We start from the raw sequence: 22,283 nt of genomic DNA on the forward strand, positions 1-22,283 counted from the left end.
TTAACCTGTAGTGGTACTATCCATTTGTCCTCCAATACTGCATTTACCTGTGTCTGTTGAGTATTTTCTATTAACCATTTACACTCGTGGGAATTGGCCTTGTGTGATAGTGCTAAATTGAAATGTTTCTTACAGAAAAAATTGAAAAGCATATGCACAACCATGGTAGCAATTGAAAGGAACAGTTTGCAGAGTATGGGAAAATTATTAACTCAGAGGGAGGACACAACAGTTCACCTGACTCAAGACTGAATCAAACATTACACTGTTGATTTCATATGCATTTGGACAGTTACTGTACTTTTTTGACGCACTTTGTGGATACATTCAGTAACATGAATAAGAATATACCTGGAAAATGTGGGTAGGTGACACAATAAGACAAACAAACCTTCCAGTTCTCTGCTGCCAATGACTGAAACGAACGACAAAAATCTCTGAAACTGGAAACACTTATCTCCCTCACTAGCTTAAAGCACCAGCTGTCAGAAGTAGCTCACAGATTACTGCACCTGGACATAGCCCACCTATAATTTAGCCCAAACAACTACCTCTTCCCCTACTGTATTTATTTATTTATTTGCTCCTTTGCACCCCCATTATTTCTATTTCTACTTTGCACATTCTTCCACTGCAAATCTACCATTCCAGTGTTTTAACTTGCTAATATTGTATTTACTTCGTTCCCACCATGGCCTTTTTATGCCTTTTCCTCCCTTATCTCACATAATTTGCTCACATTGTATATAGACTTATTTTCTCTCTACATGTATAATTGACTGTAGTGTACCCATTATGTTTGTTTTTATTATCATACTCTGTGAAAATTATGATCATGCCCTTTTAGTGTAAGAGCTGTTTTTAAAGACTGCCTGAAATGTCAGCCTGTTTTGGCAGTAAATTGGTTAATAGGCCATAAGAAAGAGAGTTCCAAACRAGCTAGTTTTCCGTTTTCCCCTCGCTAATCAGACCACTCGCAGACAGTCCTAGCAAAATTCTTGCTTAAATTGCTCTTTGTTAATAAGAAGCATTTTTATTTTTTTGGCAATTTTAATTGAAAACAATCACAGTAATTGTTACCAAGAAATGATTCATTGTTGAAATAGAAACGGTTGCATTAGACCTTTACCTGAGGGCTGTGCATTCTGTCATTGTCACATTTTCTCCTTTCTGTTTGCCCTTTGCAAAGCATTGCTTGGTAAAGTGATTTTTTCCTTAACATTTTGTGCCTTTTTTACCAAAGGCCGAGCTTTGCCTTGGCTGATTCTAAAGACCAAAGCGTTTGCAGCTAAATGTGCCTTCCTCCACCTGTTTCGTCATTGTTGTCCACTCTTTCTTTCCTTTTGATACAGCTCTGACGGCCGCTTTTCTCATTGACTGCTGCTGCATTCAAAAGTCTTTGCGCGCTATTGAGCTAGATCACTTGCATGGCATATTTTTACAGCATCCTCTTAATTAATTTCAGTTTACTTTAGTAGCCTTTCGCTGACTTTATAGTCATCGTCACCAAATTACACTCTGGTCACAAATCATTGGATATTTAAGATCAGGTTTGCGCTTTTCAGCTTCAGATCTGTGGAAAGACATCAAAAGTCTTTGATTGTTGCTGTAACAGTGAACAAAGCATCACTCTCCTCCAGTTGTGTCGTCTGCATTAGCTAATGCAGATGTGTTGAAGACTTTGACGACTTGTGGCCCTGCTATTGTCAGTAGAAACACTGTTTTCCTTGCATCCGTTTTTTTTCTCTCGTCCTGATGGCTGTCAAACTGTAACTCGGTCACTCAGGAACATTCAATGTCTTCTTGGTAAGCAACTTGTGTTTTAGGTTATTGTCTTGCTGAAAGGTGAATTAATCACCTAGTGTTTGGTGGAAAGCGAACTGAACCCGGTTTCCCTCTAGGAATTTGCCTGTGCTTAGCTCCATTCCATTTCATTTTTGTCCTATAAAACTCCCCAGTCCTTAACAATTACAAGAATACACATAACATGATACAGCCACCACTATGCTTGAAAATATGGAGTGGTAATCAGTAATGTTTTGAATTGGATTTACCCCAAACATAACACTTTGTATTCAGGACAAAAAGTTCATTTCTTTACTAATTTCTTTTGCAATATTATTTTAGTGCGTTGTTGCAAACAGGATGCATGTTTTAGAATATTTTATTTTTCTTTTCACTCTGTAAATTACTCCACAATTAGTATTGTGGTGTAATTACAATGTTGTTGATCCATCCTTAGTTTTCTCCTATCACAGCCATTAAACTCTGTAACTTTTTTAAAGGCATCATTGGCCTCGTGATGAAATCCTTGAGCAGTTTCCATCCCCTCTGGCAACTGAGTTAGGAAGGACACCTGTTTCTTTATAGAGATTGAGTGTATTGATACACCATCCAAAGTGTAATTAATAACTTCACTATGCTCAAAGGGATAGTCAATGTCATTTTTTTCTTGTTTTTTAACCAATCCACTAATAGGTGCCCTTTTTGCGAGGCACTGGAAAAACTGAGGGACCTTACAGATAATTGTATGTGTGGGATAAAAAAAGTTATGTTCAACGCTATTATTGCACACAGAGCGAGTCCATGCAACTTATTATGTGACTTGTACATTTTTACTACTGAACTGATTTAGGCTTGCCATAACGGGGTTGGTATTCAACCCCGTTATAGCAAGCCTAAATAAGTTTAGTGACTCCAGATATTTCAGCTTTTCATTTTTTATGAATTTGTAAAAAAATCCACTTTTAAATGATGGGGTATTGTGTGTAGGCTAGTGAAGAGAAATCTAAATGTAATCAATTTTAAATGTATGTCTGTAACACAACAAAATGTGAAAAAAGTTGAGGGGTGTGAATATTTTCTGAAGGCACTGTAATGTTAATCAGGTTTCAATAAGAAAGCATACTCTTAATGAACAGCTAGCTTGTGCTATTCATTTTTTATTTATTAAAGTGTAGTGTTTTCATGACCTTTCAACTGTTGTAAAGCACTGTTGTTGTTCAATACCAATTATACTGCTCACACTTAGTGGTAGAATAACAAATTGCAAGATAACTGCATATCATTACAACTTTCTGRTCCTATTTCATTGTAGTGAAATTATGAAGAACTTTCTAGTGACTATGCAAAAGCATACAAAAACGTTGTCCCCCCTTTCCCCAATATGTCATAACTTRWTTTAAMTGAACCTTTATTTAACTAGGCAAGTCAGTTAACAACAAATTCGTATTTACAATGACAGCCTACACCAGCCAAATTCAGACAACGCTGGGCCAATTGTGCACCACCCTATGGGACTCCCAATCACAGCCGTTTGTGATACAGCCTGGGTTCAAACCAGGGTGTCTGTAGTGACACCTCTAGCACTGAGATGCAGTGCCTTAGACCGCTGCGCCACTCAGGAGCCCATACCATTTACATAGAATCTGTATGATCTAGTGTCAAAAGGTTAACTTGAGAAGTTTCAGGGATCCAATGACAATGTTACTCAAAAATGTATGTTGTCACTACATTTAGAAGAAGAGCCCAAAAAGAAGACTGCCAGAGAGGAGGAAGAGGTGAAAAAGGAGACTAAACATTTGAAGAAGAAAGTTATCCATGACTTTTTCAACAAGAACGGTATAGCCTGCTTTGTTTATTTGTGTGAAATGTCAAATCTGTGGGATTTGTAGGCTAAGTGATAACTTATACAGTCAAAAGTAAAATGTCAAGCATGTGAGTTATGTATATTTGGGTAACTTTGGATTTAAAATGTCACATATTCTATGTTAGTCTACAATACATGACACAAATATTGGAATTTCTAGATAGAAACTGGAAAGTTTATTAACATGACTCAATCACGCTTTAATTAAAGTTGTGGTGGAACCCAAAAAGAAGCTGGACAAAAAGGTGAAGGAAGCAAAGAAGGATGTTGAGTCAACTCTTTGGAGATCTGGTATGCCACTGTTATTTTTTGTTACATATCTTTGTAACCCCATTGAGCATGTKATTTAAAGCAGGAATGCGCAGGTCGTGAGCGACGCTGTGCTGCCACGACTTCTTGTGTCGTGTTTTTACATCAAACGGAAACAAGGGCATTGAGCCCTGAGCTGCCTTSYACTGGCCTTCTGTGCAAGGTTTTTWATTTTTTAKATTTAATTTAACCTTTATTTAACTAGGCAAGTCAGTTAGGAACAAATTCTTATTTACAATGACGGCCAAARCCGGACGACWCTGGGCCAATTGTGCACTGCCCTATTGAACTCCCAATCATGGTCYGATGTSATACAGCCTGGAWTCAAACCAGGGACTGTAGTGTCACCTCTTGCACTGAGATGCAGTGCCTTAGACCGCTGCGCCACTCGGGAGCAAAAAAAAAACATATTTGCGTTAAATCCTGCCTACTCGAATGACCCTGCTGCCATGGCCCCAAACTTGCAAGCTAGCTAACTTTACAGCCACCAGAAACAAACGCAGAGCAGACAAAGCCAACAAGRTAGCTAACGTGMTTGCAGATAAACTGCCCTTGTAGCAGGGACAAAAGAAACAAGCATCATTCACAGTTCTGAATCAACTCYATCCCCAAAAATAGTGCATCTGATTTCCTTATATGAACTCTAACTCSGTAAAATCTTTGAAATTGTTGCATGTTGCATTTATATTTTTGGTCAGTGTAGTTGAAATAAAGGCATTGGGCATCTTTGGAAATTCTGTAGTATAGTTACATGATGCTATTGTTACATTCCTTTGAGTACAAAACATTCAGAATACAGAAGATGTAGCTGTATTAGCTGGCTTGAACTTTGAACACACTAAGGCTGTCAGGTTAAAAACACAACCAAACACTTACCTACCAGTCTATTAGAACGGTAGCCATTTCGGTGTCACTCTGTCACGGTCGTTAAAAGGAGAGGACCAAGGTGTAGCGTGGTGAGCGTACATTTTCTTTTATTGAATAAAAATGACGCCAAACAAAACAATAAACACACAAAAAAAAAACGTGAAGTTCAAAGGCAAAGTGCCCTAAACAAAGTCAACTTCCCACAAAGACAGGTGGGAAAAAAGGCTACCTAAGTATGGTTCCCAATCAGAGACAACYATAGACCTGATTGAGAACCATACCCYGCCAAAACATAMAAAAACAAAACATAGAATGCCCACCCCAAATCACAKCCTGACCAAWCCTAAAAGAYACATAAAAAGGATCTCTAAGGTCAGGGCGTGACACACTCTACCACCTTTCAAAATGTATTTCAACGTAAACATTTGCAGTCTTTTCCGGCTTATTTTTCTCTTTGGGGTAGAGTTGATTCAGATCCAAGAACCGAGAATGATGCTTGTTTATTTTTGTCCCTGCTACAAGGACAGTTTATTTGTAAACAAGTTCACTAGTTTGTCTGCTTTCTCTGCTCTATGTTTGTTTCTGGCAGCTAACTAGCTTGCAAGTGACTTTCAATTCCGCTCCGGGACCATGGCAGCAGGGACATTTGAGTATGCTGGATTTAACGCAAAGACACACCTTGCCCAGAAGGCCAGCCCAAGGTGGCTCATGGCTCAAACCCTCTTTRTTTCGTTCAAAGTGAAAACACTACACAAGAAGTGGGGCGACATAGGGTAGCCCATGACCTATGGATTCTTGCTTTAAATTACAGTACTTTAAAAAGTGACATTTCCTGAATGCTTCTCTGTGGTACCATGTTACACCTAACACAAAGTTCAGTGGCAGTTAAATGTTTTGTCTTCAGGAACCCTTCATGGCTTTGCYTGAATGTTAGTCGTAATTGACATGATAAACTGAACCCATTATCTGATACAGAATAATACACAACGTAACGGTGGACTGCCAAGAAATGTAAAATGTTTTTTGAATGAAATGGCCTTTAAGAACATTAAACACAAAATGTAAGTTCCAGTTCTTAAATTTCCTGAGTGCTTTGCTGTGGAGTACAGTATGATGTTGCACCAAGCTGGATGTATTCCAACAACCCATGCAATGGCTTAGCATAGAAGCAAGTAATCACTGACATGTGAAACTGAATTAATCCATTATCTAATATTGCATTGCTTTTATTTTCAGACGATGAATCCAAGAACCCTGTCAAGGTGGTGAAGACAAAAGAGTCCACCATGAAAAAAGAACATATTGATGTTAATAAAGAAGGTAAGGGCTATTACGGGACAGGTAAAACTAGTCTGTTATTCGAAAAACCAAAAAATAAGGTCCCTAACATTAGGAGATGTTACCCCTCAAATTCATAGACATTCATATTCATAGGACTGACAGTCCATGTTATACACCGTTTTAACCTTTTTGAAGATGTAGATTGTTTAAATTCGTGTTGGTGGTAAACAATAAATACAGTATCCACATATTCTTATTCCATCCATTTACTTAGATTTGTGTACATTAGGTAGTTGTTGTGGAATTGTTAGATTTCTTGTTGATATTGCTGTACTGTCAGAACTAGAAGCACAAGCATTTTGCTGCATTRGCAATAACATCTCCTAACCATGTGTATGTGACCAATACAATTTGATTTGATTTGATGTGATGTGGGTAAATATCAGAAATTGAAAGGACTGTAGTTTTAAGATGCTAGTGGTTCAGCAAATGAAAAGTATTATTTATACCGGTAAAACTTAATTTGATCTATAAGAGATAACACAAGTAGCCTTGTACAAGCCAAGGCTTGTGTGAGCCGAAACGTCTGATGGGAGCAGGACAAAACAATGTAACCATTCTCAAATTCATAGACAGAGCAAAGGATGCAAAGACTGACCATCCATGATATCAAAATGATCGTTTTAACCATGTTTTGAGGCTATATAGTGTTTGTTTACATTTACTTTGTTTACAAACATTGGAGTAAAACAAGCTTATATTTGGGGTCTGATGGGGTACAACAGTTGAACTAAGCTCATAAGGAATTTACGAGTTATCCTCTTAAACTCTGACACCCTTTGGTAGCATTTGATATAATATTGTAAACTACCCTCCTACAAACACAATATTCCGTTTTTTTACATTTTGGGAGTGGTCCCCCCAATTTTCTCCATGTTGGGGAATAAGAGATTTGAAAGTGTAGGTTTGAAATAAAATGTAGCCAAATACCGTTCCAATGGTGGCGCTCTAAACATACACAAAATCCCATAGGAACACAGCCATATTAAAAGCGCAGGGCTTGTGCAACGTCCCATGCCTTCATTTTTTTGTCTTACAGGAAGGATATACAGTGCCTGAATACTGATATACAGTTTTCAGACCCCTTGACTTTTTCACATTTTGTTACGCTACAGTCTTGTTCTAAAATGGATTAAATCGTTTTTTCCCCTAATCAATCTACACAGAATACCCCATAATGACAAAGGAAAAACAGGTTTCTAGAAATGCTTGCTAATTTATTAAAACTTCATTTATAAAACAACCTGAAATATCACATTTACATAAGACTTCTTGGATATGACGCTACAAGTTTGGCACATCTGTTTCTCCAATTCTTCTCTGCAGAATCTCTCAAGCCCTGTCAGGTTGGATGGGGAGCGTCGCTGCAGAGCTTTTTTCAGGTCTCTCCAGAGATGTTCGATCAGGTTCAAGTCCTGGATCTGGTTGMGCCAATCAAGGACATTCAGAGACTTGTCCCGAAGGTGAACCTTCGCCCCAGTCTGAGGTCATGGATCTCTGTACTTTGCTATGTTCATCTTTGCCTCGATCCTGACTAGTCTCCCAGTTGATTTCCGCTGAAAAACATCCCCACAGCATGATGCTGCCACCACCATGCTRCACCATAGGGATGGTGCAGGTTTCCTCCAGACGTGACGCTTGGCATTCAGTCCAAAGAGTCCAATCTTGGTTTCATCAGAACAGAGAATCTTGTTTATCATGGTCTCAGAGTGCTTTATGTGCCTTTTGGAAAACTCCAAGCGGGCTGTCATGTGCCTTTATCTGAGGAGTGGCTTCCATCTGGCCACTCTACCATAAAGGCCTGTTTGGTGGAGTGCTACAGAGATATCTGTCCTTATGGAAGGTTCTCCCATCTCTACAGAGGAGCTCTAGAGCTCTGTCAGAGTGACCATCGGGTTCTTGGTCACCTCCCTGACCAAGGCCCTTCTCCCTCGATTGCTCAGTTTGGCCYTGTGGCCAGCTCTTGSAAGAGTCTTGAGGGATCCAAACTTCTTCAATTTAAGAATGATGGAGGCCATAGTGTTCTTGTGGACCTTCAATGCTGCAGAAATATTTTGGTACCCTTCCCATGATCTGTGCCTTGACACAATCCTGTCTCAGAGCTCTACGAACAATTCCTTCGACATATTGCCTTTTTTTTGCTCTGACATACACTGCTGACATGCACTGCTATTTCACAGTGAACAAATTGACAACAGACTCGCTTATGGGGAAGGACATTCAACAAGCACAGCACTTACACAAATGACTGATGATTGGCTAAGAGAAATTGATGATAAAAAGGTTGTGGGGGCTTTTTTGTTAGACTTCAGTGTGACTTTTGACAATTTTCGCCTAAAAGTACATTTCTTGGTAAATAAGACACAGACAGGTGAGGAAACTTCAAACTAATTTTCCCATTCACTTTTCCTATTGTAAGTGAATGACGGCGCATGTGYATGTTGTCGAACGTCGAAACTGAAACCTGAACTAAAGACCTCGGTTTAAAAGCTGACAATGTTTTTATATACTTTTATTTTATTTTGAATCCTGCGGCTCTGTTGGGCTAAATTGCTGTGAGTGCTGCWATCTGTCCAGGGATCCTGKCAGATTCCGTATAGGGGYAGAGARGCGAAAGACCAGCTAGCCTAGCTGGCTCTGAGGGCTCAAATGGAGGCCGCTATTGAACGTTTCCAACGTTTGTTCCAGGAAAATGTGAAACACGTTGACTTTCAATGTAGCAACTGCTTGCTTGCGGAGGACTACAGGAGCAAAGTAGCTACTCTTAGCAAGCAAGTAGCACACCTACATAAGCTAATGGGGAACCCACGCCCYCCTACTTTTTCTTTTTCTTCCACCCCAGTAGCTGGATGCCGCTCTGGTCTGGTGGAAGTTTCGCTACCGTTTCGGCTCTTCATAGCTGACTGGCCGGTGCTAGGCAGGGTTCCATCCCCGAAGGGATCTCCTCCTTCCCTGGAGTACGAAGCTGATCTCGACCCAACCAACCAGCCATGGAGGTACGTCACTCACCGAGGAAGTTGAAGAAGGGGTCCTCTGGCAACAGGGGTCTTCATGGAGATGTTGAGCCCGGAACTGACACAGACCAGAATCAGCTTTGCCGCCCTGGATCCAGAGGTTCCGGCGCCTTCATCCGTGGTGGCTTCCCAATCAACATTGGATCCGGAGGTATGTGCTTCTTCGTCCTCGGCTCTGTCTCCCTCTCTGGTGGGCTTCTACCTCGGGTTCCTGACCGTGAGGCTGCCTGAGAGACCGGTCCATTCAACATCAACAGCTGTCATCATAGGCAGTTCTATGGTGAGAAACATCTCGGTCCCCAAGGCAAAAACCCTGTGCTACACAGGAGCACGAGCACAGGACATAACAAGGCTGCTTCTGTCTGTTCTACCACCGATGCCYGGAGCCGACGCTGTCGTAGTCCATGTTGGGTCAAACGATATCAGGAGGGCTAGTTCGGGAATATATGAAAATGGAAGAACTGATTTTAGCATTAAAAGACTCCAAAAAACGGCCAATAATTTCAGGTCCWGTACCATCGTTGGGCCGCAGGTGTGAAAGATTKAGCAGACTGCTGGCATTACACATCTGGCTAAAAGACTACTGCAGCTCTGCTGGAGTCACTTTTATTGATAACTTTGACACCTTCTGGAAACAGAAGATACTCTACAGGAATGACGGAGTCCATCCAAATCATCTTGGCTCCTGTACWCTGTCCACTCAAGGCTCAAGGCTGCGTTGAAACAATGACTGGTAAATGATCCAAGACCAGCCCAGTTAATCCCTACCATTGTGACAATGAGCCGTCATAATGCTGCATCAAATGTACATGATCTTAGGGGCATTGYCAAACACAATGTAAGTAATTTAAATTATGTTCCCCAAATTGCAACAAATACATCTGTTTATCCCAACAAAAGCCTATCAAATATAATCCAGTTAGAATCAGCAATTCCCCAGGGTATCTGTTTAGGCCCCTTGCTTTTACATTTCTTTACTAAAGACATATCACTGACTTCGAGTAAAGCCAGAGTTTCTATGTATGCGGAGAACTCAATGCTATACATGTCAGCTACTACAGTGACTGAAATGACTGCAACACTCAAGAAAGAGCTGCAGTTATTTTCAGAGTGGGTGGCAAGGAATAAGTTAGCCCTAACATCTCACAGCAAGAACTGGCAAATCTGGTGCAATCCACAAGGAGGAGAAGCACTGCAGTACTTAATGCAGTGGGCACACCAGATACTGACTGTTACTTTTGATTTTGACCCCCCCCCCCTTTGTTCAGGGACACATTATTCAATTACTGCTAGTCACATGTCTGTGGAACTTGTTCAGTTGATGTCTCAGTTGTTGAATCTTGTTATGTTCATACAAATATTTACAGATGTTAAGTTTGCTGAAAATAAACYCAGTTGACAGTGAGAGGATGTTTCTTTTTTTGCTGAGTAAGTACAAATACAAATACAAAGCACAGGGCCCAAAAAATCAGCTCAAAATTTAACAGATTATTTTCTTTAAAAATTATATCATTCATCATTGCACCTTTAACTGTATGTCTTTCTAGATAAGGGTGTCTGCTAAATGACAAAAATTTAAATGTATACATTTTATTTAGATTTATTAGCGTTAAGCCACAATCTTTAATTCAGTTTTCAGCCCTGTCACTTGCTAAAAAGTTGAGGAATTTGGCTGGAGAAATGTATTCAAATATTTTGAAGCCATATATTGATAGTTTAAAAAAATATTGTTTACAGCCAATTGAGTTAAACATTTTCTGCATGAATTAATTGGTAGGTATAATGAACTGAAATTACCATTGAACATAAAGGAATATTGTAGATTGTAGATTGCTCAAACGTTCAAAGCTTATGTGACACCGTAAGCAGCTGGTTAGAGCAAGCATAGAGCATAGAAATTACTACTAATGAATTGGGCATCTTGCTGTATTCGTGTGTTATTCTTTAGGACTGATACTAGGTGGAATATACTTGCCCTGTAACACCAACACATGGTATATCGCATTTTGACAGTTATAAATATGTTAAATAGCCTTTAAATTAATGTTACTGTTATGTCGTTTTTGTCACATTTTGCAGGCAAAAAGAAACCTGTCAAAGAGGGGAAGGAAGAAAAGACAGCTAAACTACCAGACAAAAAAGTAAAGGTAAAAAAAACAGGTAAAATATTATTCTGACTCATTCTTGACTTGGAKATTTTCAACATAGAAATCTGCATTGGATGAAGTCTGATACATGAATATTGTGTAACACTACTCTACTGTTCTTGTGTATTTCTKATAGAACTTGAGGTTCTAAAGGAGGAGGCTAAGCTGGTGACTGTTAYGAAAGGTAACCAATTTGTTCATCTTTAACTTATATTCACTGCTCCATATACATTGCTCTTTTCCATGACATAGACTAAACAGGTCATTCTGTTTTGATCCCTTATTGATGTCACTTGTTAAGCCCACTTCAATCAGTGTAGATCACATATGTCAGAGTCAAGGCCCGCGGGCCACATCCGGCCCGCAGAAGGTTTTTTACGGCCCCTGGGATGATCTTGATTTATTATTAGAACCGGCCCGCAGACCGCAGCAAGCCGGCAGCCCGCAGATCTTTACACGCCCAATACTACATTTCCCACAATGCAACGGTGACGCACCGAGCAGTAGCTGCTTCATTTCAATATTTATTGGCACAGCAGTCGTCAGCCTCACAGTAAAATTAACTTTCAGATACCCATCAAAAATGGCAAAACGGAAGGTGGACACTGAGAACCGGGGGTTTCAAACAAGGTGGGAGTCGGAGTATATGTTCACGGAGGTAGCTGGAAAACCTGTGTGTCTTCTGTGTGGAGAAAGTGTGGCGGTACTGAAAGAGTATAATCTGAGACGACATTATGAAACGAAACACGCGGACAAAACAAGAATATGGACATGGAACAAAGGCTACAAAAGGCAGAGGAATTAAAACGAGCCTCAAATCTCGACAGGCTCTGTTCAAAAAAGCCAAATCACAAGGCCAGGCTGCTGTCAAGGCCAGTTTTATTTTGGCAGAAGAGATCGCTAAATCAGCCCGGCCATTTACGGAGGGGGATTTCATCAAAAACTGCATGATTAAAGTTTGTGACGAAGTTTGCCCAGAAAAAAGGCAACTCTTTTTAAATGTGAGTCTGAGCAGAAACACCATTGCCGAGAGAGTAGACCAGTTGTCCATCAATCTAAAGAGCAGCTTGTGAAAAAGGGAAAGATTTCATTGCATATTCCTTGGCTGTGGATGAGAGCACCGACATTTCTGACATTGCCCAGTTGTCAATTTTCATCCGCGGAGTGGACTCCAGCCTAAGCGTGACAGAGGAGTTTTTGGCTTTACGTCCTATGCATGGCACAACTACGGGGCATGATTTTGTATGAAGGTGTCAAGATGTGTAAATGAGATGGAGCTGCCTTGGGAAAAACTCGTGTTTTGACAACGACGGAGCACCTGCGATGTGTGGACACAGGAGCGGACTGGTGGCGAAGATACGGAAAAGATGCAAGAGGAAAACGCGACAGGTGAGCTGACAGCTTATCATTGTATCATACACCAGGAAGCGTTGTGCGGTAAAGCCTTGAAAATGGAGCATGTAATGAGCATCATCACGCGCACAGTTAACTTTATCAGAGCCAAAGGTTTGAATCACCGCCAGTTCAAGGCATTTCTGACGGAGTTAGAAACGGAGCATGGTGATTTGCCTTATCACACAGAGGTGCGATGGCTAAGCCAGGGAAAGGTGCTTCAAAGATGTTTCGAGCTTCGTGAGGAGATTTGTCTGTTCTTGGACAGCAAAGGGAAAGACACAACACAACTCCGAGACGAAATGTTTCTGTGTGAAATGGCTTTTCTGTGTGACATTACGAGTCATCTGAATGCAATGAACTTGCAGCTGCAGGGTCGGGATCATGTCATCTCTGATATGTACAGTACAGTGAAGGCATTTAAAACCAAACTGACTCTGTGGGAGACGCAGATGCGGAAAGAAAATTTGAGCCACTTTCCCAGCTGCCAGACCATGAAAGAGAAGCTCTCTACCAGTGCGTTCCCGAGCGCACAGTTGGCTGTAAAATAGGTATGCTTGCCGCTGACTTTCGACGCCGATTTGCTGACTTTGAAGCACAAAAAAGCAGGTTGGAACTGCTCGGTAACCCATTTGCTGTTGACGTGGAAAGCTCACCACCAAACCTCCAAATGGAGTTGATTGACCTCCAATGCAATGATGCACTGAGGGCAAAATATGCGGCAGTGGGTGCTGCGGAGTTCGCCCGTTTCCTCCCCGACACAATGCCCCAGCTGCGCATCCAGGCTGCTCAAACGTTGTCTATGTTTGGCAGCACATACCTGTGTGAACAACTGTTTTCTTTGATGAACCTGAACAAAACATCACACAGAAGTCGACTTACTGCTGAACACCTCCACTCAATTCTGAGGATTTCCTCAGCTCAGAGCCTTACCCCGAACTTGATGAACTTGTGGAAAAGATGGGACACCACCAAGTATCACCCTCAACCTCAAACAAGTGAACATTACTGTGCAATCACATATTTAGAGTTTTTACTCAGTTCAAGTTTAAAAGTTAAAGTTTAATATTTGTTTTCACTGCATGTTACTTCTCCTTAAACAAAGTGTTGTTTTTGATTAATAGATTTTTGCACTTTATTTTATTGTATTTCAATCCAATTTTATTTTAAAAATATTTCAGTTGAGTGGATGATAGAAAATTGCTATTATTGTTTTTTTCTTTGAAGTAAATTAGCCCACTTTTGCTAAAATAGAAAATATAGGCTACTGATGTGCCTTGAATACCGGTTTCTTTCATTTAATGTTCATGTTATGGGGATTTTTATATAAAGGAAATTTGTCTTTTGTGTCTGTTGAAAATTAAAATTACTGACAGAGCCATAAGAAAATATTGCTTTATTTATCTGATCATATTGGAATATATTTGTTAGGTTTTCAGTAGGTTCAATTAGGTTCACTAGACTATATGCGTCATTTAAAAATTTTTCAATGACATTCGAACAGTCCGGCCCTCGGCTGTAGCTAAATTTTTTATTTGGCCCTCCGTCCATTTGACTTTGACACCTGGTGTAGATCGAAGGGGAGGAGTCAGTTTAAATAAGGATCTTTAAACCTTGAGATAATTAAGACATGGATTGTGTATGTGTGCAATTCAGAGTATCACGTTTGAAGGTAAGACCCAGGTYCAGACWGTGTCGGAGTAACAAATGTTTATGAAATCGAACACGGGCAGGCAAAGGTACAAGGTGGCAGACAGGCTCAGGGTTAGGTCAGGCAGAGGTCGGTAATCCAGAGTAGTGGGCAAAGTTACAGGACGGCASACAGGCTTATGGTCACAGCAGGCAGAAAGGTCAAAACCGGGAAAACTAGAAAACAGGCACTATAGACAAGACAGGAGCAAGGGGGAAACCATTTGGTAGGTTTGATGATCAAAATGAACTGGCACCAGACAAACAGAGAACACAGGTATATATACACAGGGGATAATGGGGAAGCTGTGCGACACCTGGAGGGGGGTGGAGACAATCACAAAGACAGGTGAAACAGATCAGGGTGTGATACAGAGTGTAAATGGCCAAGACAAAAGTGCCTTTGGCATACTCAGTGTATATGTTCTGCATATGTATGCTACTGTATTCTTGACCGAAGTTTTAAAAAGTCAGGAACACAAAAGATGGTATTTTCCACAGGTACATGTTTTATMTCGCTAAACAATATTTGGTGTGCCAGAGTCTGGCGCAGCAGTAACGCTCACAACTCTGGACCACACATTCCCCGATGAAAATGCCTCTGCTTGGCCAACTGTCTGTGCCCTTCTTACCTATTCCTCCTCCTCCATTGTCTATTCCCATCTCACATCCTACTATCCTATCAAATTGCATTGTTTGCACTGTAACCTGTTAGTTCATATGCCTTGACAACGTGATACATAAACATTTATAAAAATTAAACAACGGGATATATAGGCCTAAGGCTGAATAAATTCAACCACACRTTTGTTTCATCACAAAACCAGACGGCAACATCTGTCCAGTGAAGTCCACAAAACATGTTGTATGTAACAAACAGTTACATGACCTACAGCATGGTCAAGTTAATGTAAAACAACAAGTCCAAATCCCTATCTCCATCTATGGCTAATATAGGAAAGGGATGATTTTAGCTAGCTAGCTAGCCACAGGAGTAAAACATAACAATGTGATGTGATTGGTGTGAAGCCAAATCCAAACTGGCTTCCCTTGACACTTTTTTTTGTGTGCCAGGACCATTCACAGCTGAGCTCACTCAGTTTAGCTCAATGCTSATTGGCTATTATTTTACACTTTTTTTTATCAAGGGAGGCCAAATGCTCGTTGGCTTCCTGTGCATTCAATGCTACGGGCAACAATAGTGTCATACTCTTTTTGACCAGACCGCATCAGATAGATGGGCTACACGTACTGAGACAGAGTAGGCGCTGTTTCGTTTGCTCTGATACTTTCTCCAGTGAGGTACATTCAGCCTCTTGCGAATTGAAGGACATTTAAGAAACACAGAGAGACTAAATCAAAACAAAAATTATTGATACATTTTTTAGGGAAGCCTGGCATCCAGGTTGCAACAGAGAAGGTCAAACCAGCTCCTGTAAAGCAAGGTCAATTATTAGTTATTTGACGTCTGCAATCAAAACAATTATGATATTATCACATATGGTCTAGTTGCATTAAAGGTTAAAGATATATCCAGCAATGTGTTACAATAAGTAGCAGGGAGACTTCTGACACAAGACGAGTATTTACATTTTAGCAGACAACATTCAGGAGCAATTAGGGTTAAGTGCCTTGCTTAAGGGCACATCATCAGATTTTGCACCTAGTTGGCCCTATGCTCTTAACCGCTACCACAAAGCAAGATGTCAGTCTCATAACTATTTGTTTGTCACACAGCAATCACATTGCACAAGAGTGGAGAGAAAGGTGACTCCCCTTACAGAGGGTCAAACTGTCAACAAACTATAAACTGCATCTCTGTTGATGGAACAGCCTGATAGAGTCAGGTTAGGGATATGGCGATAGGGGTTAAGGTTAGGGCGAGGTTTAGGTTTATTAACTACACTTTAACACTTTTGTCTACAGTAAGTAGGCCTATTTTTGTACCACAGAGTGTACTGTATTTATTTCTCAAACAATGTTTTATTTTACTCAGATTGAATTGCAGTCTGAACTTTTGCAGTAAATTGTCTTGTTCTTATTTGATTTAGAGCCAAAGGAAGCTAAGGAGCAAGCCAAACCAGAAGCTACCAAAAAAGGTACAGATATGATTGTTTTTGTTGCATCAAATGTATAATAGCGCAGTCCCTGAGATTAATGTTGTGTCTCATCCAATGATTGTTTTAGAAGCTGAAGTTCCCAAAGAACAGACCAAAGCAGCTACATCAAAGAAAGGTGCAAAGTATTCTTTGTTTACCACAGAACCCTTTTTCACACTGAGCTAAGCCAACCTACAGTATACTGGGCTGGCCAAGATACACATCAACCATAGTTGCTGGAACTGTGCTGGAAAGGACAATGTGAAAAGAAAATATCTGAACGAATACAGTATGTTTTGGCTTGGCCCTATAGTCTGAATCAGGTAAGACTGTAATGTATGATACAATAGCGGCAGAGCGTTGGTACAATAGCTAGCAGAGCGTTGGGCCAGTAACTAAAAGGTTGCTGGTTCGAGACACCGAGCTGAAGAGGTGAAAAATCTGTGCAATGCACTTAACCCTAATCGCTCCTGTAAGTTGCTCTGGATAAGAGGGTGTGCTAAATGACAAAAATMTATAATTTTTTAATTTTTTAATTCTGATTTAGATACTGGAGCAAAAGAACAGGCCAAACTACCTCCAGCAAAGAAAGGTGTCAAATTAATTTAGAATTGTTATTTTTCCTTTTATTCCAATAATAAGTAGGCCTATGTCTCTGTTTATGCTATTTATTAAAAGTTAAATCAATATCTTATTGTAAAGACTTGTATTTGAACTTAGAAGCTGCATTTTCTAAGGAAAAGGCCAAACCAACTCTTGAAAAAAAAAGTTACCTTTACTTTAACAGAGGAGACAGAGACATAGGTCTCTTTTTCCAAATATTCCCTGTATAATACAATATGAATACACACATATATATATATATATATATATATATATATATATATATATATATATATATATATATATATTATACACATACACAGCGTATTCGGAAAGTATTTGGGCCCCTTAACTTTTTCCACATTTTGTTACATTACAGCCTTATTCATCAATCTACACACAATACCCCATAATAGAAAAGCAAAAACAGGTTTTTATACAATTTTTCTCATTTATATACACTGCTCAAAAAAATAAAGGGAACACTAAAATAACACATCCTAGATCTGAATGAATGAACTATTCTTGTTAAATACTTTTTTCTTTACATAGTTGAATGTGCTGACGACAAAATCACACAAAAATTATCAATTTGGAAGAAGTCAATCTATCATTCCATGGAGGATTGGAGTCACACTCAAAATTAAAGTGGAAAACCACACTACAGGCTGATCCAACTTTGATGTAATGTCCTTAAAACAAGTCAAAATGAGGCTCAGTAGTGTGTGTGGCCTCACGTGCCTGTATGACCTCCCTACAACGCCTGGGCATGCTCCTGATGAGGTGGCGGATGGACTCCTGAGGATCTCCTCCCAGACCTGGACTAAAGCATCCGCCAAATCCTGGACAGTCTGTGGTGCAACGTGGCGTTGGTGGATGGAGCGAGACATGATGTCCAGATGTGCTCAATTGGATTCAGGTCTGGGGAACGGCGGGCCAGTCCATAGCACTCAATGCCTTCCTCTTGCAGGAACTGCTGACACACTCCAGCCACATGAGGTCTAGCATTGTCTTGCATTAGGAGGAACCCAGGGCCAACCGCACCAGCATATGGTCTCACAAGGGTGGCTGAGGATCTCATCTCGGTACCTAATGGCAGTAGGCTACCTCTGGCGAGCCCATGGAGGGCTGTGCGGCCCCCCAAAGAAATGCCACCCCACACCATGACTGACCCACCGCCAAACCGGTCATGCGTCTCCAGACTGTCACGTCTGTCACATGTGCTCAGTGTGAACCTGCTTTCCTCTGTGAAGAGCACAGGGCGCTAGTGGCGAATTTGCCAATCTTGGTGTTCTCTGGGAAATGCCAAACGTCCTGCACGGTGTTGGCTGTAAGCACAACCCCCACCTGTGGACGTTGGGCCCTATACCACCCTCATGGAGTCTGTTTCTGACCGTTTGAGCAGACACATGCACATTTGTGGCCTGCTGCTGAGGAGACATTTTGCAGGGCTCTGGCAGTGCTCCTCCTGCTCCTTCTTGCACAAAGGCGGAGGTAGCGGTCCTGCTGCTGGGTTGTTGCCCTCCTACGGCCTCCTCCACGTCTCCTGATGTACTGGCCTGTCTCCTGGTAGCGCCTCCATGCTCTGGACACTACGCTGACAGACACAGCAAACCTTCTTGCCACAGCTCGCATTGATGTGCCATCCTGGATGAGCTGCACTACCTGAGCCACTTGTGTGGGTTGTAGACTCTGTCTCATGCTACCACTAGAGTGAAAGCACCGCCAGCATTCAAAAGTGACCAAAACATCAGCCAGGAGCATAGGAACTGAGAAGTGGTCTGTGGTCACCACCTGCAGAACCACTCCTTTATTGGGGGTGTCTTGCTAATTGTCTATAATTTCCACCTGTTGTCTATTCCATTTGCACAACAGCTGTGAAATGTATTGTCAATCAGTGTTGCTTAAGTGGACAGTTTGATTTCCCAGAAGTGTGATTGACTTGGAGTTACATGTGTGTTTAAGTGTTCCCTTTATTTTTTTTGAGCGTGTATATATTTTTATAGAAATATCACATTTATGTAAGTATTCAGACCCTTTACTTAGTACTTTGTTAAAGCGCCTTTGGCAGTGATTACAGCCTGGTCTTCTTGGGCATGACGCTACAAGCTTGGCACACCTGTATTTGGGAGTTTCTCCCATCTTCTCTGCAGATCCTCTCAAGCTCTGTCAGGTTGGATGCGGAGCATTGGCGCACAGCTATTTTTCACGTCTCTCCAGAGATGTTCAATCGGGTTCAATTCTGGGCTCTGGCTGGGCCACTCAAGGACATTCAGAGACTATGTTGCCCAGCCACTTCTGCCTTTGTCTTGGCTGTGTGCTCAGGGCCGTTGTCCTGTTAGAAGTTGAACCTTCACCCCAGTCTGAGCTTCTAAGTGCTCTGGAGGAAGATTTCATCAAGGATCTCTCTGTACTTTGCTCCGTTCATCTTTGCCTCAATCCGGACTAGTCTCCCAGTCCCTGACGCTGAAAACATCCCTACAGCATGATGTGCCACCACCATGCTTCACCTTAGGGATAGGACATGATTCCTCCAGATGTGACACTTGCATTCAGGCCAAAGTTCAATTTAGCTGCCTTTTGGCAAACTCCAAGCAGGCTGTCATGTTCCTTTTACTGAGGAGTGGCTTACGTCTGGCCCCTCTACCATAAAGGCCTGCTTGGGGAGTGCTGCAGAGGTTCTCCCATCTCCACAGAGGAACTCCAGAGCTCTGTCAGAGTGATCATCAGGTTCTTGGTCACTCCCTGACCAAGGCCCTTCTCCCCCGATTGCTCAGTTTGGCTGGGTGGGCCAGCTCCAGGAAGAGTCTTGGTGGTTACAAACTTCTTCCATTTAAGGATAATGGAGCCTCTGTGTTTCTTTGGGACCTTCAATGCTGCAGAACTGTTTTGTACCCTTCCCCAGATTTGTGCCTCGAACAATCCTCTCTCGAACCTTCTACAGACAATTCCTTCAACCTCATGTGGTTTTTGCTCTGACATGCACTGTCAACTGTGGGACCTTATATAGACAGGGGTGTACCTTTCCAATCATGTCCAATCAACTGAATTTACCACAGGTGGACTCCAATCAAGGTGTACAGTAGAAACGCTCAAGGATTATCAATGGATGCAGCTCAGCTCAATTTCGAAAGGGTCTGCATGCTGTAAATAACGTATCGTTCTATTTTTTATTTAAAAATAAAAACCTGTTGTTCACTTATTTGTTGTTATGGGGTATTATGTGTAGATTGCAGAGGATTTTTACAAATGTAATCCATTTTAGAATAAGGCTTTAACGTAACAAAACGTGGAAAAAGTCAAATGGTCTGAATACCTTCTGAAGGCACTGTATATGCACATATTAAAATACTAATAAAGGAAACAATGTATTTAGTCTTTTTTCACAAAAATTACAGAGAGTACATAATCATAGAGACAAATGTTGGTCTTGCTATATTCATAGAGAAACYCATTTATGTTGTATTTGATTCAGATGTCGCAGTTATTAAAGAAAAGGTGAAATCAGCCCCTGCAAAGAAAGGTAAGAATGTTTTCAAATCTGTGGTTACTATGTAATTTGATAATGTAAGGGCTCAAGCAAGACCCAGATGCAGACACGGGAGGCAGATTGTTCGACTCTCCGTTATTTATTATAATCCAAGGGGCAGGCAAGAGAATGGTCGTGGACAGGCAAAATATCATAACAAGGTCAGAGTCCAGGAGGTACAGAGTGGCAGCCAGCCTCAAGTTCAGGGCAGGCAGTATGGTCAGGCAGGCGGGTTCAGAGTCAAGGCAGGCAAGGGTCAAAACCCGGAGGACTAGCAAAAAACTGTGTAAAAAGCAAGAGCACGGCGTAACACGCTGGTTGACTTGTCCATACAAGTGAAACTAGAACAGACATACAGAAAACACAGGTATATATACACAGGGTATAATGGGGAAGATGGGTGACACTTGGAGATGGTGGAGACAAGCACAAGGACAGGTGAAACAGATCAGGGTGTGACAGATAGAGCTTGATAGAGGCTGAACGTGCCAAATAAGTAGATCCTGCAAAGCATCATTCAAGTGTTTTTTATAATTATTGTTCCCTTGAATTATCACGTGCTTGTATTATAAAGTGAGTTTCATAAAAAAATAGGCCCATTCGTGATGCATTTAGATGCTGTTTCTAAAGACCAGCCTTTTATGGTATTTATTTGTATTTATTTTTTATTTATTCACTGTATGTTTTGTGTTTGTTTCAGTGTTTATAATGTGTTTTAAAACTCTCTTGGTAAAAACTCTATTGTAAACAGTGTGGTCTACAGCTTATCATGAGATACTCTACCTCAGGCGAGCAAAACCTTGAGACTTCCTTAATATTYTATGTCATGCACCAGATGTTATTTACAAATAGACACAGACCGCCACCCCTTGTCTTACCAGAGGCAGCTGTTCTATCTTGTCGATGGACCAAAAACCCAGCCAGCTGTATGTTATCCATGTCGTCTTTCAGCCACGACTCAGTGAAACATAAGATATTACCATTTTTAATGTCCCGTTGGTAGGATAGTCTTGATTGGAACTCATCCATTGATTGCACGTTGGCTATAAACTGATGGTAAGGCGGATTACTCCTCAACAGTCATTGATCCTTACAATGACCGACTACATCCCCGATATCTCTTTCTATGCTTTTTGCGAATGACGAGGTTTGAGCCTTGTCGAGTGTCGGAAGTACATCTTTGTGTCGATCATTAAAGAAAAAATCTTAAAATAATCTTAATGGCTGACCTGATATCCAGAAGCTTATTTTCGTCATAAGAGACAGTGGCAGAACCTTATGTAACAAAATAAGCTACAAATTAACTTGAAAAAGCAAAAGAATGAACAACTTGGTTTGGAAGCCCATTAAAACGGGCAGCATCTCCTCCGGCACCATGTCATTCTAAATGTACTATTCTTGTTTGATTAGAGCCAGGAAACTAAGTACACCAGCCAACAACTGCAAAAAAACGTACAGTAGGGTGTTTTTTCTTCTGTATCAAATGTTAATGGCGTTATGTTCTGTCCAATATGTCTTTTTAGAGTGAGTTTCCCAAAGAAAAACCAAGCAGCTACATCAAAGAAGGTTACACAGTGTCTTTATGTACAGAAGAACCTTTTTAAAACTACTACAATGGCCAACCTACGTATACTGAGGCTGCTA

The 22,283-nt window shown here is 41.0% G+C and overlaps 1 protein-coding gene across 2 annotated transcripts in view; it reads left to right on the forward strand.

Moving 5' to 3' along the window:
- The window catches only part of LOC111969081 (myb-like protein X), a 116,738-nt gene that overhangs the window by 40,663 nt on the left and 53,792 nt on the right, over positions 1 to 22,283 (forward strand). Inside the window, exons 16-24 of one of the 2 annotated variants that reach the window (XM_023995030.2) lie at positions 3,520 to 3,621; positions 3,860 to 3,940; positions 6,062 to 6,145; positions 11,260 to 11,340; positions 11,464 to 11,511; positions 16,460 to 16,507; positions 16,596 to 16,643; positions 17,055 to 17,099; positions 20,586 to 20,641. In XM_023995030.2, the coding sequence (XP_023850798.2) occupies positions 3,520 to 3,621; positions 3,860 to 3,940; positions 6,062 to 6,145; positions 11,260 to 11,340; positions 11,464 to 11,511; positions 16,460 to 16,507; positions 16,596 to 16,643; positions 17,055 to 17,099; positions 20,586 to 20,641 (593 nt within the window). The remainder of the gene's footprint in view (positions 1 to 3,519; positions 3,622 to 3,859; positions 3,941 to 6,061; positions 6,146 to 11,259; positions 11,341 to 11,463; positions 11,512 to 16,459; positions 16,508 to 16,595; positions 16,644 to 17,054; positions 17,100 to 20,585; positions 20,642 to 22,283) is intronic. The other variant, XM_070445313.1, reaches the window with a different exon arrangement.

The sequence above is a fragment of the Salvelinus sp. IW2-2015 genome, linkage group LG10 (assembly GCF_002910315.2).
Source record: "Salvelinus sp. IW2-2015 linkage group LG10, ASM291031v2, whole genome shotgun sequence".
Lineage (NCBI taxonomy): Eukaryota > Metazoa > Chordata > Actinopteri > Salmoniformes > Salmonidae > Salvelinus > Salvelinus sp. IW2-2015.